This window comes from Ursus americanus, chromosome 33 (genome assembly GCF_024610735.1).
Source record: "Ursus americanus isolate L20-20 chromosome 33, mUrsAme1.1.p, whole genome shotgun sequence".
NCBI lineage: Eukaryota > Metazoa > Chordata > Mammalia > Carnivora > Ursidae > Ursus > Ursus americanus.
In genome coordinates, this window is record NC_142159.1 from 15,371,006 (window position 1) to 15,396,154 (window position 25,149).

At 52.7% G+C, this 25,149-nt stretch overlaps 1 protein-coding gene across 5 annotated transcripts in view; it reads left to right on the top strand.

The window, feature by feature from the left end:
- Positions 1 to 25,149, top strand: part of ECE1 (endothelin converting enzyme 1) — a 113,735-nt gene that overhangs the window by 50,906 nt on the left and 37,680 nt on the right. For 2 of the 5 annotated variants that reach the window (XM_045782599.2, XM_045782596.2), the window contains exons 2-4: positions 2,250 to 2,336; positions 10,945 to 11,086; positions 15,906 to 16,118. In XM_045782599.2, the coding sequence (XP_045638555.2) occupies positions 2,250 to 2,336; positions 10,945 to 11,086; positions 15,906 to 16,118 (442 nt within the window). Of the gene's footprint in view, positions 1 to 1,963; positions 2,026 to 2,192; positions 2,337 to 10,244; positions 11,087 to 15,905; positions 16,119 to 25,149 lie in introns of those variants that run through there. The other 3 variants (XM_045782600.2, XM_087858450.1, XM_087858451.1) reach the window with 3 other exon arrangements.

Consider the following 25,149-nt stretch of genomic DNA (forward strand, 5'->3'; position numbering starts at 1 on the left):
AGGAGCCACTGCTTCTGTCCCCGGGCAAGTTACTTGCCTGGGCCTCAGTTTCAGGCTCTGTAAAAGGAGCCAATAATACTCAGAGGGAAGGGCTAGAGGTTTAAATGGGAAGATGGATGTGAAAGAACTGACAAATGCCACATGCCCCTAGGTGTCTCTGAAACAGTAGCTGCTGTGCCAGGCTGGGAAGCTGTGTGGTGAATTGAACTTCTTTTTCAAGGGTCTTTTCCTCGGGTGGGTGACACCTGTTACTTAGTGTAAGCAAGTGTCCTGGTTTCAGTAAAAGTCCAGCTGTAAGCCAGGAGGAGGTGAAGAAGCATTGGAGTCCTTTCCCTCTGTCTCCAGTGGCTAATGGGAAGTCCCCCACCCACTGGGAGTGGGGCAGAAGACTCCAGAATTAAAAATCTTCCCATGTACCCCACCTCCCCCAGGCCTATGCCTGTTCAGTAGTTTCCTTTGTCCTTGGACATTGCAAAGTTGGATTGTCAAGGACTTAAGGGCACTGCCCCAGAGTAATTTTCACTTCCCCTCCTCTTGTGCCACCATTGATTTGAACGTCTGGTGAGTACCTACGGTACGTGAGGTGATGGGGATTCTCTGTGCCAAACAAGGTCCCAACCCTGATAAAGCTCATAATGCTTGCAGAGTTGGGAGGGGATGGATCAACGTAAAATAAAATAATAACAAAAGACTACAGTAAATACCGTAACGGGGGGAAATGGGATGTAACAGTATTGGAGGGGCTGCTTAGAGTGGTCAGGACACTGGAGGAGGTGGTGATTTAAGCTGAGGTCTGAAGCCGGAACTGGCCATGGGAGGAGTAGAGATGAGGAAAGAATGTTCCAGATAGAGGGGATAGCGGCTGTAAAGATCTTGAGGGAGAGGAGAAACTTGAGAATCTGAGGAACTGAGTGAAGGCCGAAGAAGTTGGGGCCTGAGTGAGTGAGCTGGGGAGCAGCACGAGATGAGGGTCAGGGGTGGCCAGGGGCTGTGGGCAGACTGGTAAAGGGACTGTCCTTGCAGAGTTTTAAGCAAGGGAATAGCAAGATTAGAATTTCCTTTTAAAGGTTCACTCTGGGTGCTGAGAGGGCCAAAGTAGAAGCAGGAGACCGCCGGGAGCTGTCGCTGTGACCCCCGAGCAGTCACTCCACCCCTCTGAGCCAGTTCCTGCACACGTGTGTGGCTTGGGAACCATATATGGGAATGAACAGATGTGTACGGAGGGAAGCTGAAAAATGTATAAATGCAGGGGATTCCAGGTCACACTGGAAGCGGAGGGTCCTTCGGGAAACTTCTGGGTTAGACTTCTCTGAGGTGGGAAGCGGAGTGCTGGGTACCTAGAGTCCCTATCTGAGCACCCCACATCTGAGAGAGCCTGCTTTTCCAGCCCAGGTCACAACGGCTGGGGAGGGAGCACCTGCTAGAGATTCTTGCCTCCTGAGACTGAGGTGGAGGGATGGGTCACCTTTCTGGTTTTTGACTAGCCCTAAGCCTCTGGAATTTTCTGAAATTCTCTGGCTTAAAATCCCTGAGCTAGAGGAAGAGGGAAATGAGAGGGGAGACACCTGCCTTTTTTATTCCACCTCCCTCCGCCCCAGTCTTTCTAGCTCTGATGGGGAGACTTAACTTGAGGCACCTAAGGGCCACTGGGGGGTAGAACCTCTCTGCTGACAGCTGTGGTCCAAATTAGAGGCATCTTTCTAACCCGCGACTGCTGCTGTGTGCCAACCCCCTTACCAAAGGGAGACTTGGGGCTTCCCAGGAGGAGGGGCTGCTGCGAGGCCCCTTCCCGCCGGCTAGGGGCTGGCCGTGGGGGGCCTCCCCCTGCCCCGGGTCTCCCCGTGGGGCCATGGAGGGAACCGGCAACCGCGCGCCGGTCAGGCCCCGCCCGCGAAGGTGGCGCGTTGTCCGCCTGGCCCGCCCCGGCCAGCCTGTCGCGCAGCGGCGGCCGTGGTGGCGCTGGGGACCCGGCGTCGGGGGGCGCAGCATGCGGAGCGGGTGGCCGCCGCGCTGTGGGCGCTGGGGGTGAGGCGTCGCGTTGCACAAGCGGGATGGCGGGGAAGGGGAGGCGGGGAGGAGCGGAGGGAGGCGGGACCCCCCTCCCCCGCCGCGGGCCGGTCCGTGGGCCGGTCTCGGTGTCCCGGGCGGGGCGGGGCACGCGGCGGCGCCGGGGCCGCTTCCCCATTCTCCCCATTCGCCCGAGAGCCATGGAGGCGCTGAGGGAGTCTGTGCTCCACTTGGCTTTGCAGATGTCGACCTACAAGCGGGCCACGCTGGACGAGGAGGACCTGGTGGACTCGCTGTCCGAGGGTGAAGTGTACCCAAACGGCCTGCAGGTAGGAGCCCTGGCCCGCTGCGAGCCCCCAGGCAGCCGGGCATGCGCGCTGCTGCCTCCCCCGCCCCCTACCCTGCCAGCCCGAGAGGGGGCTGTGCCAGCCTGGCGGCTCAGGGCAGCTCTGGGCAGCTCTGGGCTCCGTGGGGGGAAGGATGCCTTTCCGGGGCAGAAGTGCCTCCAAGGCACTGGGCTTCCTCCACCCGGGTCTCCTCCCCAGCTCTGGCTGTCCCCCAATCCTCCTGCCACCTGCCAATGGGACTACAGCCCCTTGGCAGAGTTGAAGCACCCTATAGAACTGAACTGGACCAGTTACCTTTCACAGGAAAGGCAGTCCCTGCGTGCTGAGGGACTTGCCCAGGGACACACAGTCTAATAATGGCAGAGTTTAAAACTGTCCCAGTTTTAGCATGGAAAGCTCTGTGTCCCTGGAAACCTCTCAGTCCTGGGCAAACCAGGATGGTTGGTCACCCTATCTGGTAGGCATGGCCCAATTCTTCCCCTTTTCCCCAGTACCTGAATTTCCTACAGGGAGGAAGGCATCTTCTGCCCCCTCTTTCCTTGCCTCTTTGCAGCCTACTCACGAAACCCAATTCCCCCCCTCCCCAGGGTCTGTCCCTGTGGGACTCAAACGTGCCCACCACCTCCCTACCTTGTGGCAGAGCAGTGAGCATGGCTGCTTCCTGCTCTCCTCTCCCTGCAGGGCCGAACTGGGACAGTGTTGAACAGGACCTCAGCCCTGGTGGAGTTTGGACCCAGGCAGGTGGGCGGGAGCGAGTTGGAAGTAGCAGGAAAACTTAGGGGGCCCTTGATCTGGCTCCCGAGAAAGCAGCCCAGAGAGAGGAGCAGGGCATCTCAGTCCAGGAGAACTGCCAGGTTGACCAAGGGAGCTTTGGGGAATGTGTTGGGGCTACCCAGTGAGCTGACACCAAATCACAACTCATCCAGAGGGCAAGCTTAGGGTGCGTGGAAATGCAGGCTGTCAGGCCCAACCATACTCAGGCACACCTCTTAGAAGCTGGAATAATAATGCCAATAAAGGAAAACAGCACTGATGGAGTCCTTCCTCCAGCCTGGGTAAGTAGGCCCAGGGAGATCCGAACTCATGACTGCAAGTGGTCTGCACACTGGGATATGGCACCCTTACCTATATAATCCCACATCATCCCACTTAACTTTCAGGACCACCCCTATGAGCTGTAGGGATTACTGTTCCCACTTACAGAGGAGGAAATCAAGGGCCTGAATGGGGATACAACTCGCCTTAGGTCACAGAGCAAGAAGTCTGGGAGTGAGAGATCCACACAATCTGTCTAGACCTCTTCCCTGGGACCCTTCTTGAGAGGCTAAATCCAGCAGGAAATTAGATTTCTGTGGCAGGCACTTTTCCCTTTACAAATCAAAACAGAATCTAATCAGCAATCTTTTCAGTGTTATCTTGCCCAGAAGGTTCTAAATATATCAGCACAAAAGCACTTCAGAATTCACAACAAAATAATAGGCCATGTTGTCATCACCATAACATAACAGTAGCCCACATGGGGGTGGCCTTTTTCAGGTCACAAAGTGTGTTCATCTGCTCCGGGGCTGCCTGGCCGAGTGGAAACAGCCCAGTCTCCGAAGCTGGGGTCCCCGGTGTGAATTCTGACGCCGCTCATGGTCTTGGGTGAGCTGTTTAACCACTGAAAACACAATTCCCTCATCTGTAGCATGAGAGTAAAAGAAAGTAAATGTAATGCCTCTTATGGGGCCTGCTAGGGTTATTGTTGCTTTTATGACCTATGACGTCAGGGCCCCATGGCTATGTTACAGATGATGAAGCTGAGGCTCAGAGAGGTTGGGGACATTCCTGTGGTCACAGAGCTATCATGTGTTTGGAGTGCAGTGTTGCTGTCCCTACACCAATCTGCCAAACTGGGTACATTGTCTGCTTTTTATACAGGCAAAGCCAAAAAGGTTGCCCCAAGGACTTTGGGCCTTTCTGTGGGGTACCCAATCCGGCTTCCCTTGAGCTTCCACGACTTCCCCAAAGCAAGTGTGAACTAGCCAGTGCTTGAGTCAAGAACTTGGTCACCTCAATTTATGAAGCGAAGTTTTCTATTCATTTATTTTTTTTTAATTTTTAAAAGATTTTATTTATTTGACAGAGAAAGAGACAGCCAGCGAGAGGGGGAACACAAGCAGGGGGAGTGGGAGAGGAAGAAGCAGGCTCCCAGCGGAGGAGCCTGACTCGGGGCTCGATTCCAGGACCCTGGGATCACTCCCTGAGCCAAAGGCAGATGCTTAACGACTGAGCCACCCAGGTGCCCCCATTTTGTTTTTAATCATTGGAGTTATATTCCTCCCAATATAAAGACTTTACGTGCTTATTTGTGAAAAAAAAGATAGTCGAGTATACAGAAAAAGATTTAAAAAGAACTAGTAATCCCAGCACTTGAAAATAGCCCCTTCTGGTTTTCCACACTTGCACACGTATATTTTTAAACCTAATTGAGCTCACTCTAAGTACATGATGTTGTGCTGTGCTTGTTTCATTTAATGCCCCTTCATGAGCATTTTTCCTGTTGTTTAAAAACTCCCCAAACATGCTGTCATTAAAAATTATAATGCCGTGGGGCGCCTGGCTGGCTCAGTCGGTAGGGCATGTGACTCCTGATCTTGGAGTCGTGAGTTTGAGCCCCATGTTGGGCGCAGAAGTTACATAGATAGATGATAGATAGATAGATAGATAGATAGATAGATAGATAGATAGATAGATAGACGTAAAAAAAATATAGTGCCTTACAGTACCAGTTTATAAAAATATATGTACTCAATCTGCTAAGGTTGGACGATAGGCCCAGTAACTAACATCGTAGGTGACCATCCCTTAGCCCTTCGGGTAATTTCCTATGAGCCGATGCTAAAACACAACTGCTTCTTCGAATTAAGATCTTTAAAATGGGGGCGCCTGGGTGGCACAGCGGTTAAGCATCTGCCTTCGGCTCAGGGCGTGATCTCGGCGTTCTGGGATCGAGCCCCGCATCAGGCTCCTCCGCTGGGAGCCTGCTTCTTCCTCTCACACGCCCCCTGCTTGTGTTCCCTCTCTCGCTGGCTGTCTCTCTCTGTCAAATAAATAAAATAAAATCGTTTAAAAAAAAAAAAAGATCTTTAAAATGGCCCCCATCCCCCCCTCCCAAATCTCTCTCTTTGACGGGCTACTATAGAAATAAGCTACTTGATTTTTTCCGATTTTGAAGCCCTTTGGTTCTGGAACTCCAAAGTTACCCATACCAATACCAGTAAATGAAAACGTCCGTCTCTCCACCAAACTTGACAGCTTTGTTGCTGAATATGCTGGCCCAGTACTGAATGTAGCTGGAGCCACGTTCTACGCGTCCTGCACCTAAAAAGCTTTTTCTTTTCCTTTATCTCATATTTAGGCCCACGTTAATTGTGATCCACTAAAATCAGTCACTGCAGACCAAGGGCCGAATTTAAAGCCAGGTAGCCCCAAGGCCTCAGCTTGGCCTCTGATGGGCTGTGAGACCTGAAAGCAGCTCATGTAAACAGCTTTTTTCATCAAATGGGGTTAATATTATTTTTTAATTTTTTAAATATATTTTTTCAAGATTTTATTTATTTATTTGTGAGATGGAGAGAGGGAGAGCGAGAGCACAAGCAGGGGGAGCAGCAGGCAGAGGGAGAAGCAGACTCCTCACTGATCAGGGAGCCCGATGTGGGACTTGATCCCAGGACCTGGAGATCATGACCTGAGCCAAAGGCAGACTCTCAACCGACTGAGCCACCCAGGCGTCTTGGGATTAATATTATTAATCAACAGTTGTTGCAAAGATTGAATGAGGCCGTGGAAGTGAAGCCTTGTGCGTAATGCACAGAAAATGGATTTGGTTGCTATTGGGATTGTTACCGTGACTCACCAGGCCAGAGATCTCAGGATGCCCTAAATATAACCATTACGCTCTCGGTAGCCCCTGCTCTGCTCAGACCCGCTGCCTGCCCCCTACTCCACACCCCAGCACACACCATTTTGGTGGCTCCGAGGGGATCAGCTAAGTGATACCCGCAGCCTCGCTGGGGCGCGGGCGGCCATGACTGCTACCAAAGCCTTTGAAATTCATGCTGCTGCTTGTAAAAATCAGTTTCTTCAAAAGGAGGGAAAGCTGAGATATTTCATTCTTAGTGGTGATTTTTCTCATCCCTCCCCCCCCCACCCCGCCGTGCCTCACACAGGGCTGTCCTTCGAGGGTGATTTCAGGGACAAGCCCACTTAGTACTTTAAAAAGACCTCTGTGCCCTCCAGGAGTCCACCTGTTTGAGCCTTATACTCCTGGCTTTCGAGTTCTTCTAGAATCTGAGATGGTCAGACCTGGGATGGTCAGACCTCATCTAGCTTCCACATTTTAAAGATGGGAGGTTGAGGCCCAGAGGTGCCCTCCCCCACACACAGGGTCTTGATAAAGTCAAGGCTGACCTTTAACCTCCCTTTTCTCATGCCATGGGCAGCTGGGTGTTCTTTCTGGGAAGCAAAGAGACCTGAAAAGTGCCTCTTCTAGATACTAGACTTTCGTTCCTGTGTCCTGGCAGGAGTCCCCTCCCCCACAGCAGGCACTCGTGTACCCTGTTACAGGTCACTGGAAGAGTCAGGCATGGGGGGCCGGCGGCCAGGTAGGGCTCAGGGAAGAAGCAGGGAGGACAAGACAACATTATAGCTCTGCTCCGGGCTGGCCCCAGTGACCTCAGCTGGAAGTCCACTGTATAAAAGCTTGGCTGGAAGAAACTCCCCCAGCCTAACCCCTTTGTGGTAGCGGGTGCCGCACTAGGCTGAGCTGTCATGGTCTGTCTGCTCTGAGAGGCTGACTTGAAGCCGGCAGCCTGGTCACCCTGCCAGCCCTCGTGGGGTGGCCAGGCTCTTGGGCTGCAGGGGATGGGCTCCCTGCCAAGCCCTTGGCCAGACTGACTCCTGTTTGCCTCTCTATGCAGCCCAGGTCGCTGGGGGCCCTGGCCGTGGCTAAGCAAGGACCTCTGCCTCCCTTCCCACCCCCCTGCTTCCTCTGGACAGCAGGCTCTGCCCCACTCCCCACCCCTTCTCCTGCTGGCTTGTCTCCTGGGCCCTAGGCAGCGGTGTCCCATGTCCCGTCCTTGCCTGCAGAACTCGTTCTTGCTGTAAGCCTAGGTGAGCCAAGCACTCACTTCTGTAACCGAATATTTATCCCTCATTAGGGCTTTGTTCCCTTGGCTGTGGAAGCTCTGGGAACCCCTGGGTTGGACAGCTCAACTGTTTCTCTCTCTCTCTCTGCTTCTTTCGCTTTGTCTATGTCTTTCCTCCTCTGTCTCCCCCTCTACCTCTCTCTTTTGAGGGCATCCTTTTCCTTCAGTGTCATTCTCTGTCTGCCTCATGTGACAATAAATAGGATGTTAAGCCCACCCGTGAGCTGAGCGTTTACAGTAATTCTCAGCTCCATCTCCCAAGCATCAGTTCTGCTCCTTGGCTGGTCGCCACTCCCGGTTACCTCTCCCGAGAAAGAGTGGGCTCCCTGCCACTAATCCTCTCACCCTCCGAGCCACTGCAGACCAGTCTCTGGTGAGCAACATGCTCTCGTTTCCAAAAGGAAAGTGAGAAAGCACTCGTGTCCTCCCCTCGCTGTGACCTCATCTCGCTGGATGCTCTGATGGAGGCAGGGCAGGGACCGCAGGCTCAGAGAGAAGGGCCTCGCAGGCTGGCCCCGTCCACTGCACCAGGAATTGGATGCCTTCTCCCAGAGAGGCCTCTGGGGGCCTTCTGCCCCAGGGGGATGCCTCTAGATTCCTTCTGCCCTCCGAAGAGGAGGCTTGTCAAGAAAGCAGCAGGCCCCCAGCCAGTCAGCACGAGTTGAGCGAAGAACATTACGAAGGTTAAAAACCCTATTTTCCAATTCTGTTTGCCATTTCTTCCTGGAACTGAATTTCTAATTTAATTTGGACTTAATTCTGATTCACTTTTGCAGTGAACCCCATCTGTTTGCTTGACACTAAACAATGAGGCTCAGCTCGATTTTCTGCTCCTTGGGGGCAGCCTGGCCACTGGGCTAAGGCTGAGGGTTCTGGAGAGAGATGGGTTTTCTCACTCTTCACCCTCCTCCCCCACTTCCTGTGTTTCTTCTGGAGCTGATACGGGTGCCTACTCTTCGGGACGTCGTGAAGATGGTATAGCGGCACCCAGCAACAAAATGGAATTAGCACGACCCCAGGCACATAGAAAGCACTCAGGTGTTAGCTGCCTCTATTACTCCTTTTTCCTGCCCTCTGTTCCTCTCATCTTCTCCCTTCCCTTCCTCTTTCCCTCCCTTTCACCTGACTCCCCGCACTGGGTGGTGCTCCGCCCCCCCCAGACGCAGATGCGGATGGTGAGGTGTGTCTGCTTCCCCTGGCCTGACGGCTGTGCTCCCTAGCTTCCAAGAGCCAGCACCAGGCGGAGGGGCGCCTGTAAACCAAGGCCCCCCTGCCTCTTTGCCTGTCACCCCCTCTCCCCTGGTGCCGGGCCATGATACGCGGGCATGAGGGCTCTCAGGAGCAGGCAGCCAGTGAGGCAGGCCAGGGACAGGGTGGCAGGAAGAGAGAAATGTCGGTGCTTGCTTCACATCCTCTGGGACTTCTCTGAATAGCAGTTCCCAAGGGGAGCTGTGTGAGAATATGGATGCCGAGGAAAAAGCACTTCATAAACCTGCCAGTGCTGGGGACGTGTTAGCGCTGCCCCAGGCTGACTCTGCACCGGGCCCTCCTGGCCCAGAGTTTTAACTTCACGGCACTGGCATGCTCAGAAGCTGCGTGGCTCACATTTTTTTTTCTTTTTCCCCGTTTCTCACATTTTCAGATCCGTTCTTCAGAAAGGGGTTTTGGGCAGTGGTAGCCTTCCTTCTACCTGACACAGCTGTCTGGGTCCTGGAGCTGCCTGGCTGTCCTCGGAAATACAACTAGGCCCCAAGTTCCTTTTGTTGGTTTTAGAACGCAATATTTTTTTTCCATAAGAAGTTCTCATGTTCCCCTTTCTCTGGTGCGGCAATTCCCAGTCATTTCCTGCCCAGAAATTACGCGGTGATGACCGTGAGGCTGCGCGGCGCCCTTCCCTAAGGTGACTGACCTCAGATCCCCACGTGCCAGCGTGAGGCTCCCTGAAGGCTGGGACCTGGCTCCCGGAGACAGGCACCCCCTCAGCTTTTGAGGGGGGCACTTGCAGTCAGAGTCTGAGTTTCCTCATCTCCCCTGGCAGCTCCCCACTCCCCGCCCTCTGGCAGCTTGGGTCACCCCCTGCATGCTCACACCCCATCAAGCCTTACTCCCTCCACCTTGGACTTTCCAAAGGGGCAAATCCAATCTATGTCCTTCCAGCCCTCCAGAATGAGTCCATGTTCTTTAAAGGGGCTTACAGGGCCCCTTAGGATCTAGGCCTTACCTCCTCTCCCCTTTCCTTCCCCATTCACCTGGCCAGCTCCTACTTATTCCTGAAGACCCAGCCCAGGCATCGCCATCTCCAGGAAAACTTTCCTGACTGGACCCCACCCCACCCTCCACCCCAGTCTGTTCTTTATCTGCCTTCCTGCTGGACTGTGAGCAGCTGAGAGCAAGGGAGTCTGTCTTCCTCTCAGTATTTCCAACATGGCCCTGAGCCGGTGCTCAGCTCTTGGCACATGACCTCGGTGTCACTGAGCCGAGCCCCACCTTCAGCCCCCTCCTGTCCTGTGGCCCTGGCTTTTGCCGGAAGCACCTCTCACAGTGGAGGGGAGCCCAGGGCTGGCCTCTGGTGTGAAGGCCTGGGCTGAGGGCTCTGAGTGCCGTTGGCCAGTGTGTCCCTCCTCAGCCAGGAGTGCCCCGCCACGCCCTCCACTTCCTCTCATTGTGCCTCCCTTCCTGTTTAGCTAGACTGTTAGGCTGGGGACATTTTTCCTCCCTTTGACGACCTGCCTGAACGGAGCTCTCTCTCCATTGCCTCTCCCCTGACATCTCCCAGACATACGTCTCTGATCCCCTGGTGGGCTCCAGAATCAACAGACTTGGGTTCAAATGCCAGCTCTCCCCATTTAGCTGTGTGACGAGAGGCAGGGGCCTCACCTCTGTGAACATTTTTCCTCATCTATAAAAGAGAACCAGTAACACAACCCTCACAGGACCGTAAGGGTGTAATGAGCAAAGGATGTCCGCACTCCTGGGAAGTGTGAGCTGTGGCGTGTCATCCTGGCCTGCTGGTGTGGGGGCTCTGAGAAGAGCCCAGCTGGACGCTCACTGGATGCCTGCAAGTCCAAACATCCTGTTCTTTTTTGAACTCATTACTGGAGAAACAGGGAAAAGCTGTTATTTTTTTTCCTTCCACCCATATCGGGTAACACAAAACACATAAGTCCGGCTGGGTTGAGCTGCTTGAGTCTGTTGTTTAGGAGCTAATCCGAGCTGCTGAGCAGGGTGGCGGTTCCTTTCCTGGATTAGGACCAATTCTGTGGGAACCGGACCACCCCTGAGGCAGGAGGGTGGCCCTGATGGCTCCCCGGGGCCTGGGCCTGCCACGGAGCCCCTTGCTCCTGGGGAAGGGGGGCCCAGGGCTCACGTCCTCCCCACCGCTCCTGCCCCCTTCCCTGCAGGTGAACTTCCGCAGTCCCCGGAGTGGCCAGAGGTGCTGGGCTGCGCGGACCCAGGTGGAGAAGCGGCTGGTGGTGCTGGTGGCGCTTCTGGCGGCAGGACTGGTGGCCTGCTTGGCAGCGCTGGGCGTTCAGTACCAGACAAGTAGGTGCCTCTGTGTTTTGTCGTGGGCTTGACTTACCCCTGGGCCAGAGGGCTTCCATGCTTAAGCGACAAGGAGAGAGCGAGGTCCGGCCGGCTCGGTGCTGAGATGGTCTGAGACATGGGAGCTGGATAGCGTGGGTGGTGTAGAGGTTTTGGACATGAGTCCAAACAAACACTGGCCCAGAAATTGATTGTCTTTGTGACCTTGGACAAGTCACTTCATCTCCCAGAGCCTTGTGTCTTATCTCCTGTGAATGGGGAAAATGGTGCCCAATTTGGGGCTGGCCCTGAGGGTTAGAGATAATGTCTATCACATACCCGGTGCCTACTAGGACTTCTTTAATCCTAGCTGTGGGTGCTATCTTTGTTAGGACGTGAGCTGATGAGACTCACAGTCTGACACTGTCCGCCATCCTTAGTTCCAACAAAATAGCAATGATAGCTTCCGTTTACTTAATACTTTCCATGGACCAAATACCACACCTCTTCTTTACAAGCATAATCTCTTTTCCTCCTCACAGCAACCCTATGAGGTGGGGTTACTTTGGGCCCCATTTTACATCTGAGGAAGCTGAGGCCCTGAGACTAGGTGACTTGCTCGAGGTTACGTGGCTGGTGCACAAGGGAGGGGGCAGCTGGATTTCAATGCAGGCTGGCAGGCCCCACCTGCCTTTGTCATCGTGGTGCACCCCAGTGTGTGTTAGAACCCCCAGAAGAGCGGTCCTGCCACGGCCCAGCCGGCCTCATCTGTACACGCTGTAATCACATCTCTGGGTCTGGCCTTGTTTAGCAGTGTGATAGGGACCGGCTGATCATACTGTCCGGAGTCTGGGGCTGGCTCTCTGTGTCTGGCTGAGAGTATCCAGCCGAGTACCTCGTGTAGAGTTGATGTTCAGTAAGCACTTGTGGAACTGGAAAGGGCAGAGCCAAGTTAAACAACAAGGATGGGGGGTCCAGCCAATTCCAGGATTTCTCACACGCTGTGCCCCAATATCTAACTTTCTGATAGCAGGTGGCTGGTGGAGCAGCCTCTGGGGCCTTCGCTCAGGGTCCAACCCCACCAACTGGTCACCTGGTCACTCATCCCATCAGAGAGATTATGACCCTTCCCAGGACCTGGGACCATTCACCCCAGGCTTCACTGAGCCTTCCCCACTGGAGAGTTGCTGGCCTACTTGGGTGACCGTGCTAGACTGGGAGGGGGAAGGAGTTTGAGGGCCTGGAGAGAGGGCAGGACCTCACCTCGGTCATCCTTACATCCGCCTGTGTCAGGCACTCCAGCAGCCAGTGTTGCCCTGAGACTTCCCCAGGAGTTCCCGGAAACGAGAAGGGAGCCCCCAAGGGCTAGATCCTAGTGCTCAGGCCCACGGGTGGGGTCCACGGGGACCAGCCTTGCTTGAGCCTCTATCCCGGCCCCTTCTGGGCTGCAGGAGAAGTTTCCCCAGCCTGGACCAGGTTGAAAGGAACTCCCCCCTACCCCGGGTGAGTCTTGGCCAGTGATCTCACGAGCCCTGAGCCAACCCATGTGTCTTCATTGGCTGCCTTGGCCTGGGACAGCAGTGGCCACCCCAGAAATTGACAGTAGCCTCATGACTGTCAGCAGGTGCTGGCATGGGCCACACCTGAGCAAACATCAGGCTAGTTAAAAGTTCATTCTCCGATGATTCTGTGAGACCGATCTCAAAGTCATGTCTGGGCCCCTCATCCATATTTACCTACTTTCCTGCTGCACCCCCCGTTTCCAGAAACTTGCAGGTGCTTTACAAACAGCCGCAGTAAAACACACAGATTCTCCCAGAAAATATTCTTAAGTGTCTTACTCAGTGTTGGGGCCCAGCACCGTCCAGACGAGTACCTGTGAACTAAATCTGGGGCGGTTCCTGCTTCTTGACTGGTCATGCACATCCTCAGAGGAAGAAATATTTTCTGCGTCCGCAAGTGGTGACCAAGTGCTGGACAAAGCTCATTTCATTCACTCATTCATTCATTCATTCAGCTCACACATACGGGACCGCTACTGGGTGCCAAGTACAGTGCTGGGCAGAGGAAACAGGAATGCGAGTAAGGTGCTGGCCCTGCCCTCAAACTCACGCTCCGGTCGGGGAGGGAGACAGGGAGACAGCCATGACACAGCATAGTCTGCCCTCAGCCCACATCCAGGCAGCCGACCGAGGGGCCCAGTGAGGCACGAGGGTCTGGGGAAGTTTCCCTGAAGAGTTGGAGCCTGGGCCGAATTTTGAAGGTGTTGACCTTGATGTTGAGGAGAGGGGCCTGGAAACAAGTAATTGATCAAATATGTGTTAAGTCCCTCCTGGGTCAGGAATAGCTGGTAAAGGATTTATAAATCGCTAAGCAGTTAAACCACTAAGTATTGCTGAAGCACCACCTCGGTACCTTGCCCTGTACCTAGCAAAGTGGGGGCTCAGCGACCCATCAGGCCTCTCAGGAGACTGGTTTCTTGTTTTGTTCTTAAACCCAAGTCCCCTGATGATAACCTCAAAAATCACTCAACCCAAATCCCTCCCTGTGGCCCTGTCTCCTGCACACGCACACGCACACTCACGCTGGCACACCATTTCTGACAGGCCTTGTTCCCTGAGGATCACCCTCCTGCAGTCTGTCTCCGGGGCATTCCCTGCAACCAAGGTTTGGTCAAGCCCAACTTCCTGCAGTTCGTTGTGTAAAAACAATAGGTATTCTTTTCCCTTCCCGAATGTGAAGTTCTGTCATAATAGTGAATAGGCTTTTTAAACTACACAGAAATTCTCTTCCCCCACCCCCACCCCCACCCCCAAGATTCTGGTACATTTCCCCAGTTGGGGAGTGGGCCGTGCAGCCCGGCTGGAGATGGCCTCCTCTAGAGATGCTTTTAAATGGCACCATACCCCTGCCAGTTCCTTTCTGTTTTCATGCCTGCCAGCTCAGAGCTCAGTCATCTGTAATTGTTGTACAGTCTGCTGCAAACTAGTAATCCCCTCAGAATGAGGGGACCTTGATTTCTGTGCTGCTGGGTGGCTCCTCTGAGCCCTTCGTCAGCCTGCCAGATGTGCCCGTCATCCGATGGTAAAAAACCCCCAGGCCACCCCAGCCCGGGCTGATGCTGTGCTCCCCTGCCAGAACCATCATCCTTTCCTCCTTCTGAAGGTTGGCCTGGGGACGTCGGGCCCGGCCACGAAGGCGTCCACCATCACTGTGACATCAGGACTGCTGTGCTTCCTCACTTCTAGATGGGGAAACTGAGGCTCGGGGAGATGAGGTCCCCTGCTCAAGGCCCACAGCCAGAATCAGAAAGCTGGGATCTGAACCCAGGTCTAAGAGCCTCCAGCCCCTGCCCTGCCATACTCCCCCCTGTGCAGTAGGAACGCTGAACTTGCCAGAAGGACCACACCAGCCCCCGATGGGACCGGCAAAGAGGCGGTGAGGGAAAACAGAGGGAACCTGGCCTTGGAGTTGCTGCAGCGGGTCAGAGCTGCTTCAGCCTCAGCTCTCCCACTCGGCCGTGTGGCCGTGCTCCGTTCATGCACACAGAGCCTTGGTCTCCCCCTCTTTAGCCGGGGCATCACACGTGATGTCTGCAGTGAAGCCCGAGTGAGATAATGAACGTGAGTCAAGTCCCTCTTGTTGCCAGTGTAGTCTCTGTCAGCCGAGAGCCCACTGGGCCTGCATTCCTAGTCACGAGGCTGCATCTCCCGCCACCTTGGGCTGGACCACAGTCAAGGCTACCCAGTTTGGTTCCTTTGCTGGAGCCCCCTGACCAACCTTGAGGCAGGGATCCAGCGCCTCTTCTTGCTTCTGGCCTTCCAAGAGCTCTCACTGCCTCTGCCCATGTCCTATGAGAACTGGCTCAGAGGAAGTGGATTCATGGGGGGCACTTGTAGTATTTGGCAGCCCTCCCCACTGCCCACCTGCACCGACTACCATCCCTCCCCAGGGAGGCACCTGATGGATGGGGCCGCCCGGGGCCCACCTGTTATTGCTGGGATAGCCCCCCTTCAGGCCCATAGGAGACAGAGCAGAGAGAGGATGGGGCTTCTACCCCATTGGCCATTGAACAAGCTACTTAGCTTCTCTGTGCCTCAGTTTCCTCATATATAAAAATGGCCTTAAGCAAAATGGTCCGTTCAGTTTGTTTCATTTTTATTTGAGAGGCAGTGAGATAACTCTCCTGCCTTGTACTCAGTCGGAATGATTTTTCAGTTTCTTCTGTTCCTTATAGGCTGTCCTTCGCCCTACGTCCTGGCACCAAATTCTCTGTAGCACCCAATTGTCGTGGACTAAATACAGTCAGTTTATGTTTGCAGAATGACAGGCATTTCTCCTCCGGTTATTTAATGTTTCTTCTAAAATGTCTGTATCTCCAGCTAAATTATTAGCCCTCGAAGGAAAAGGACTATGCCTTTTATATCCCTCACCCCCCCCCCCAACCCACACACAGTCACCACTCAGTGAAGAACCTGGAAGATACTCAGTTATTATTTTGTTGAATGAATGAATGCATGAACAAGTGAATGAATTTGTTGAGCATCAGGGAATAATTTTTAAAAATTAATGAATATTTGTGGAAGGAAGGACTGATTAAGAGAAACACCTTGGTTCTGGGTCCTTTTCAAGCCACAGAAAGCATTTCAGGCAGCTAAACAGAAGTCTTGTTTTACAAGCCAGGAAACTAAATCTATTGAAGTCAATTCTCTGTAGAAGTCTATGACCATCCAGCTCCAAGTCTGTTTGGTCAGGGCTGGGGCAGGGTGGGGCACCCCAAGCCACCTGTACAGCCTTCTCCCTGCCCTTAACTTGGCCTCTTGTCCTTGACCCCTGCCAGGAACCCCTGCAGTGTGCCTCAGCGAGGCCTGCGTCTCAGTGACCAGCTCCATCCTGAGTTCCATGGACCCCACGGTGGACCCCTGCCAGGACTTCTTCACCTATGCCTGTGGTGGCTGGATCAAAGCCAACCCCGTGCCTGATGGCCACTCACGCTGGGGGACCTTCAGCAACCTCTGGGAGCACAACCAAGCCATCATCAAGCACCTCCTCGGTAAGCACCCCGCAGGGAGACCCGTGAAGGGGCCGCAGAGGAGAGCGGTCAGCCGGACCCGCCCGGCCAGGCCTGGTGAAAGGAAGAGCTTGACAGAATGGGAAAACAGGGGCTTTGGAGTGGGTGAACCCAGGTTAGCATGTCTGCCCTGTCAGTCATTGTGTGGCCCTGACTAAGTTACTTGTCTCTGGGCCTCAGTCTCTATAAAAATGGGACTAATACACGGGGGTGCAAGGCACAGCATAGGGAGTATGGTCAGCGGTGTTGTAATTGTGTTGTGTGGTGACAGACGCTAGCCACACTTGTGGCAAGCACGGCACAGCGTCCAGACTTGTGCAATCACTGTGTGGTACCCCTGAAGCTGGTATAACATGGTGTGTCAACTAGATGTCAATTAAAAAAAAAATTTTATTTAATGGGACTACTACTGCCCAAACTTGAAAGTTTTGAGACGGTGGAGGCCTCATGTAAAGGGTTCTCACGGTGTGTGCGGCACGAGGAGGCACGTAAGCTGCAAGCTGCGGCTCGGTTTGCCCGGCATGGACGGTGAGCTCTGAGAGTTGTGAGCCAAGGGAATCAAGGCTGAGCACACCTGATCAGATTTTGGGGTTGTGAGCGGATGAAAGTGATAATAACAGTTTATCGGAGGGTTGTCCGTTGCAGGCAGGAACACCCCTTGGGCTCGAGGTGATTGGTCTTGCGCGATAAACCATCTAAAGTTCTTCTCTTTGCACCTTGTTAGGCCTTGGGCACCTCTAGTTGACCTTGGTGTTGGTGGTTTTGTCCTTAGATTAGAGCCCCGTGTCTGTCTTGCTTGCAGGGTTATCCCCAGTTACTGTTTGTTGAATTAACGCCTGCCCATTGGGGTGTCAGCTGCGTGAATTCACAGCACCCACCACCACATGTAGAGGTCCCAACTCGAGCCTCTTGGCAGCCAAGACCTTCTCCATCCCTCTCCTGCTGCCCCGGCCCCATCCTGGGACCCTAAATGCTGGGAGAGGCTAGATCATGAAAAGCCATCAATGACAGAACTTAGATTCAACAGATCCTAAGTTTGTAAAAACCCTGCAAGATACTCAAAAGTACGTAAAATATATGAAGATACCCCAAAGGGGACAGATCTTCTCAAAGGGACAAGAAGCCTTCCTACAAGACAGGAAGAGATTTCAACCTGACAATCGTGAATTTCAGGCAGCTGTGTCTTTCAGAGGACTGTGGAAATGGGCAAACCGGTTTAGGAGACCTTCCTTTCTTTCCAGCCCCAGCCCGGGGACGGGGAGGGATGTGGCTGCTGGGTGAGACCCGCCCACCATTCTCTCTATTCTCTGCAGCCCAGCCTCGGGCTTGTCTCCCTGAATCATAGCTCGGTGGTACGTGGAGACCAGGGGGACCCAAAAGAACCATGTGTGTCCAGAACAGCAAAGCCCCTGCCTGCTTTATGCTGTCTAGGTGCCTTTGAAAGGGGGCACAGCCTTTCATTTCAGAACTAGAAGCTTAACAGGCAAATATGTCTGGGGCTGCCAGACTAGAACCTGGGGATGTCCCTTCTCCAGCACCTGAAGACAGCCGAGGACTTGGCAGGGACCAACAACCAAAGAGGGAGGACAGTTCAAGTAGGATGACAAGATGGGCCAGAGCCTCTCCTTCGATCACCAGGACCTGGGTTCAAACCCTGCCTCCGCGACTTACTGTGTGATCTTGAGTCAGTGACGTGACCCCTCAGGACTTCTTCTCTCATCAGTAGAGTGGGTACCGGGCCTCCTCCAGGTTATGAAAATAAAATGGGAAAAATGTATTTCAGGTGCGTTGCTTAGGCCTGACATATCGTGCCGGCTGCTGTGTCTGTGATGTTATAGCTATTGTATGGCCATTATTCACCTTTGACCTTTGTGCAGCACTTGACAGTTTACCGAGCTTTTTGTAGATGTCCTCCTGTTTGATCCTGTAGGGCAAGAGCGAGGAAGGTGTCGTTCCTCCCATTTGAGAGATGAGGACACTGAGGTCCAGAGCGGTCCTCAACACACGCTAGCAGGTGGCACAGCTGGGACTTGTCTGACTCTGTCCCGGCCGTGTGTCCTTTCCCCATCTCACTCCACCTCCTTCAGACAGGTGGACACGTACGGCTCCCCTCCTGTCCTGCTGGCAGCGTGCAGCCTGGGGATCTGAGGGCAAGAGGGAAAGAAACTGGTGTTTGTTGAGTGGCTGCTTCTTGCCATGCTCTGTACCAGGGTCTTTCTGTCCACTGCCTCCTTCATCCTCACAACCTCCCCGGGACTTCGGAACTGTTGTTCCCATGTTATAGGAGAAGTAGGTGACGCTGCTGAGGGGACACTACCAGTCCTGAATGGAGAGGGGCCCCAGGGCTGGGGAGCAATTAGCATCGAGAGGGGGTGGAGAAGAAGGGCAGACGGGCCCTCTGACTTCCCAGTCAGGCCCAGGACTGGCCCTTGTGTGTGGTGCCTGCGGATCCTGCTCCAAGGAGGACCTTGGGTCTTTGCCAGGACTGAGTCCATCCCCCTGACCCGCCCCCCAGCTGGCAGGGCCTAGGAGGAGCGGGCTCCAGTCCTGGGCTCTGGCCTTACCTCTGTCCCGTCCTCGAGAGTCAGGGTGTAGGTGGGGAGCTGCGCTGAGCTGCGCACAGAACAGCCAGAACCATGCGTTCGAGCCCCTGCCCCTGGGACCAGGGTCTGCGGGGATCGGGAGGCCGGGCTGCAGGGTTTTGAAGTAAGGCCGCCCTGGCGCGCCAGCTTATCACTCGTGTAGCCTTAGCCAAGTGACCTGGCTCCTCTCCAGCTTACTTTCATTACCTATAAAATGGGGATAATGGTGCCATCAAACGCAAGGTTGCCGTGAGTACTGGCTTGTATGTGCTAGGTCAGCGTGCTTAGCACAGAGCCTGGCACCCAGGAAGGGCTCAGCAAAGCAGAGCCACCCTGCCCGGTGTCCTGAGTGAGCTCCAGCCCTGCCCTCTCCCTGACGAGCTGTGTGACCGCAGACAGACGACCCAGGCTCCTCAGCTCTTCGTCACTAAGGTGGGAACTAGCTCAGAGCATTGAGGGGGACATTCTAAGGATTAGTGAAGTGGTCCAAGAAAGCCTAATTATTGCTTATTTTATTTCTCACAGAGGTACTGCTGTGGACCGAGTTATCAGGGCATATCCATGACCATGCTAGGCTGTTCACTTGTATTATTTTATCAAAGCCATGGATGTATGTCCCCACGGTACAGATGAGATTCACAAATACTCACGAAGTGATGAGACTTAGCTGAGATTTAGCCCCAGAGCTGTGGGACCTCAAATTTACAGTCTTTTTCTGTCAACTCCCCTGAGTCAGATTCACCATGCGGAGGCCACAGAGTGGCCCAGAGCCACAATTTGCCAACCTCCTTTCCCCAGGAGCTGCTTGATTAAGCTCTCCAGTCTAGTGGGATCTGGCCGGGGCCTGATGGGCATAGTAGGTGAGGTCAGCCCCAGGTCATACTGACCAGGAGCTTCCGCAGAAGGCATATCCTGGAGTCCCCTCCCCACCAGCCTCACTCCTGGGAACTAGTCTAGAAATGGCCCCTCACCTGTGGGCCTTGATACTTGGCACTTTGGCACCTGGAAACCCCTGAAGGGGCAGGAGGCAGGTGAGTGGGTGACAAAAAATGCAGGAACATGGGCCAGTGCATTCCTGGGCTCAAGGCCAGGCTGGTTTCAGCTTCCCCAAGACATAGGAGTCAGCCAGCAGGCCTCGTGGGGGAGGGGGCCTGGAGCTGGTGTGTAGTGTGCAGGAGGGTACCCAGGCTGTCCAAGCTGGCCTGGGTGGGCTTCTCTGGCAGGAGAAGGAATGCTCAGAGTGCCGGCATCACCTGGCCAGGCAGAACAGCTATTACCACCAGCTGGCTGTGGGACCTTGGACGAGCCACTCCTTTCTCTGAACAGTGAATTCACAGGGGCTCCCACAGAGGAAATCCGGGTGGATCTGTCACTGGCGCATTGAACTTTGCCAAGTCCCACCGTGACACCTACTTGCAGCCCATTGGCTGGGAGGCGCGACCTCGGCTGCACGAGACAGAGATGCCTCACCCAAGAGACACTCTGCCTCCCACCCAGGTTGCCGGCTTAGGCTGTCCTCATGGGCCTGGGGGAGGCAAGAGCGTAGAGTCACTTCATCAGGGCAAGGATGCAGCTGGACCTCTCACCCCTAGGCTGGGCCTTCCCTCAGGCTTTCCAGCTCGTGCTCTGACCCCAGACTAACCTGCCGTCTAGACTACCTGCCTCACCCCTTCCGATCCTGCAGGACTTTTCTCAAACCTGCTTCCTCCGTGATGCACTCTGGGGCTACCAAAGGGCTTCTCTAAGCTCGAGCTACAGTTGCATTTTATGTGCCCGTCCTATGTACTATGTTTTCTTTTCTTTTCTTTCCTTTTTTTTTTTTTTAAGATTTATTTACTTATTTGAAAGAGAGAGAGAGCACAAGCAGTGGGAGCAGCAGGGAGAGGGAGAAGCAGGCTCCCTGCTGAGCAAGGAGCCTGATGCAGGACTTGATCCCAGGACCCTGGGATCATGACCCGAGCCGAAGTCAGCCGTTTAACTGACTGAGCCACCCAGGCGCCCCTGTGCTATGTTTTCTATTACAATATTAATGCATGCAAAATTAATGCCTGGTTTGTATAATAATTTGAGCATCATGGATTCCACAAGGAATTCGTGGTCTCCCTTCCTTGTACCCCAGCGCCAGTCTGCCGGAGAAATGGAGACAGAATCATTCCATCAGCATTAAATTTGTCCATGTCTGTGACTTGGCGATTAATCACGTCGCCCTGTGCCATCGCTTGTACTTCTTCTGATTTGTTTTCCTAGCAGTTGCTGTCTAACTTCGTTTCTTCTCCCCCTGCACACTGGAAACCCTCTGGACAAGATCTGTGTCCACTGTGCTTTCTCTTCGGTACTGTGTCTGCAGCAGCGTGCCCATCTTACCTGTTTCGGGAAAGGCAGGGGGTGTCCAGGGCTTCTCCGGGGTGGCTGGACTGCTTCAGCGCTACCTCTGGTTTTCCGAGCCAGCCTGCAGGAAAGGAAAGGAGCACAGAGAGCGCTCAGGCCCCTGTCCTAGCCTCAGCCACTCACATGTGTGACCTTGGACACGTTACTCAACCTTTTGCCTATAAATTGGGCATGGTATTACTAGCACTCGCTGGTGGAAACTGTTAGGACAAGATGCCCACACGCAGCTACACCCACACACAGAGAAAGCAGTTCCTTCTCTCAGGGAAGCCTGAGAATGCTTGGGTTCAAATTCCAGCATGTGGAGTGTTAGCTTTGCCTCCCTAGGCAAGTTCCTTCCTCTCCCTGGACCTCGTTTTCCTTCCCTGTGAAATGGGGTGATAGTGTGACCTCAGGGTGCCGGTGGGACGCTGAGAAGAGCTCAGCCAGGGCTGGGCCTGCGTTACCAGTAATAGTAATGGTCTTATCGTTATTTTCATTCCTCTGCAGAAGAAGGTGCCTCGTTTATCAGCTCCCCCTCTTCCCCTCACAGGATGGGGCTCCTGAGGCCTGTAACTGCTTGAACTGAGTCTGTGGTTTTATCTGAGACAAGGGCTGGTCTTGCCCTGATGTGGAGTCCCACATGCTCCCGGCCAGATGGTGCTGCTGCAGCACGGGGACTGCAGGATCCCAGGGGGCCCCGTCCCCACAGTCCACCCAGCTGCTGGGGATTTCATTTCCTCCCAGGGAGTGGTGTGGAAGAGGGTGTTCCAATGAAAACTCCCAGAGGAAGAAGTGGGCCGATTAGATGGTATGCTGTCTTTCCTCTTTGGGACTTTGGGGAAGTGACTGAGGAAGTTTCTGGAACTCAGGGGCCCTGGAAGGAAGTAACCCAGGCAATTGGGAGCCCTGTTGTCTGGCTCTGCGCTGCCAAATTACATTCATACCCTGGGGCCCCTGGAAGTGCCACCATATTCAAAATGTGGCCCCTGGCTCAGTCCTGGGAGCTGCACTGTTGATGGCGCCTAGCCTGCTTCCATGGAACCCTCTCCTGGGAAGTAAACACAAGCGGGGAAGTCTCCAAGGAGACCAAGGTTTTCCTCACGAGAAAACTGTATGTGGCTGATTTCACTTTGAATCAAAGCCTCCTCCTCAAACTGATGTGATTGGTATCGTTCCCTGTGGAGCTTCCAGAACATTCCATCATTCATTCCTTCGTTCCAGAATTATGTATTATATGCTGGCTATATGCCAGACATCACTAGGTGCTGGGTTGGCGTGAGGAATAAGGCAGCCTTTCCTTACATTCCAGCCGGGGGGACAGTAAACAAATAAATGAGTAAATAAGTAAGACGGTTGCGAAGAGTTAGGGCTTTGAAACAAGTTGAGTAGGATGCAGGGCCGGGAAGAGAAGAGGCCACCGCAGCCACAGCGGTCTGGGAGGGATGGGCTTTCAGAGCAGGAACACAGGAGCAGAAACTCGAGTTAGTTGTGAGAGAATAGACCTCATGGATGTGGGGGGAAGTTGACGCCCAGCAGGAGGACGGCGAACACAGTGGCAGGAGTGCGGGAGCACGGGGGAGAGGGGCAGGATGCAGACGGGAGCTGGAGGCCCAGATCGAGGGCAGTGTTGCTCAGCCTTTTTTCATTATTGCCCCCTCCCTGAAATTCTTTTCTGTTTTACTTTATTTTTTTTAATTCGATTTATTTAAAGAAATAAAAACAGTTCACCCATTTCTCTCACCCCCCACCCACCAACTCTGGCAACCACTCATCTGTTCTCCATATCTATGAGTTGGTTTTTGTTTTATATATATATATATATATGTATGTATGTATGTATGTATGTATAAATTACACATATAAGAGAGATTATACAGTATTTGTCTTTCTCTGTCTAACTTCCTTCACTTAGCACCATATCTTCGCAGTTTATCCATGTTGTCACAAATGGCAAGATTTCTTTTTTTTAATGGACGAATAATATTCTTCTGTGTGTGTGTCTGTGTGTCTGTGTGTGTGTGTGTATGTCTCTACGTCACATTTTCTTTATCCATTCATCCATCAATGGGTACTTAGGTTGGTTCAATATCTTGGCTGTTATAAATACTGCTGCAGTGAATGTGGGGGTCCAGATAAGTTTTCGAGTTTGTGTTTTTGTTTTCTTTGGGTAAATACCCAGGGGTGGAATTACAGGATCATAGGGTAGTTCTAGTTTTAATTTGTTGAAGTGCCTCCATACTGCTTTCCATAGTGGCTGTGCAATTTACATTTCCGCCAACACTGCACAAGGATTTCTTTTTCTCTCCAGCCTCGCCAACATCTGTTCCTTGTCTTTTTGATACGAGCCATTCTAACAGGTGTGGGGTGATATCTCACTGTGGTTTTGGTTTACATTTCCTGATGACTAATGATAACAGAGCATCTTTTCATGTACCTGTTGGCCGTCTGTCTTCTTTGGAAAAATGGCTGTTCAGATCGTCTGCCCATCTTTTAATTAGATTTTTTTTTCTTTGCTGTTGAGTTGTAGGAGTTCCTTATGTATTGTGGATACTAGCCCCTTATCAAACGTATGATTTGTAAATATTTTCTCCCACTCAGTAGGTTGTCTTTTCATTTTGTTGATGGTTTCCTTTGTTGTGCAGATGCTTTTTAGTTTGATGTAGTCCCTCTTTTTTATTTTTGCTTCCGTTGCTTTTGATTTTGGTGTCAGGTTCAAAAAGTCATCAGCAAGAGCGATGTCAAGGAGCTCACCACCTATGTCTTCTAGGAGTTTTATGGTTTGAGGTCTGATGTTCCAGTCTTTAACCCAGTTTGAGTTCATTTTTGTGTACGGCATGAGATAGTGGTCCAGTTTCATTCTTTTTCGTGAGGCTGTCCAGTTTTCTCAAAGGCTTACTGAAGAGACTGTGCCTTCTCTGGCATAGATTCTTGGCTCCTGTGTCATAAATTAATTTGCAATGTATGCATGAGTTTCTTTCTTTCTGTCCTATTCCATTGATCTCTGTGTCTGTTTTTATGCCAATGCCATAATGTCTTAATTACTGTAGCTTTGTGGGGCGCCTGGGTGGCTCAGTCAGTTAAGCGGCTGCCTTCGGCTCAGGTCATGATCCCAGGGTCCTGGGATTGAGCCCCACATTGGGCTTCCTGCTCCGTGGGGACTCTGCTTCTCCCTCTCCCCCTGCTCATGCTCTCTCTCTCAAATAAATAAAATCTTTTTAAAAAATTCCTATAGCTTTGTAATATAGCTTGAAGTCAGGGAGTGTGATGCCTCCAGCTTTGTTCTTCTTTCTTAAGATCGCTATGCCTAGGGGTGCCTGGGTGGCTCAGTTGGTTAAGTGCCTGACTTCTGCTCAGGTGGTGATCTCAGGGTCCTGGGATCGACACCCTGCCCCCCATGTCGAGCCCTGCATCGGGCTCCATGTTCAGCGGAGAGTCTGCTTGTCCTTCTGCCCCTCCCTCAGCTCATGCTCTGTCTCTCAAATAAATAAGTAAAATCTTAAAAAAAAAAAAAAAGATTGCCATGGTTATCAGGGTCTTCTATGGTTCCACACAAATTTTAGTATTTTTTGTCCTATTTCTTTTTTTTTTAAGATTTTATTTATTTGAGAGTGAGAGCAGGGGGAGGGGCAGAGGCAGAGGGAGAAGCAGACTCCCCACTGAGCAGGGAGCCGACAACGATGTGGGGCTCAATTCCAGGACCCTGAGATCATGACCTAAGCCGAAGGCAGATGCTTAACCAACTGAGCCACCCAGGTGCCCCTGTTTATTTCTATAAAAAATGCCATTGGAATTTTGATAAGTATTGCAGTGAATTTGTACATTGTTTCGGGTAGTATAGACATTTTAACAGTATTACATCTTCCAATCCAAGAGCACAGACTATCTTTCCATTTATGTGTCTTCTCCAGTTTCTTTCACTAATATCTTGTAGTTTTCAATATACAGGTCTTTCACCTCCTTGGTTAAATTTATTCCTAGGTATTTTATTCTTTCTGATGTAATTATAAATGGGATTGTTTTCTTCATTTCTCGTTTTGATAGTTCGTTATTTGTGTATAGAA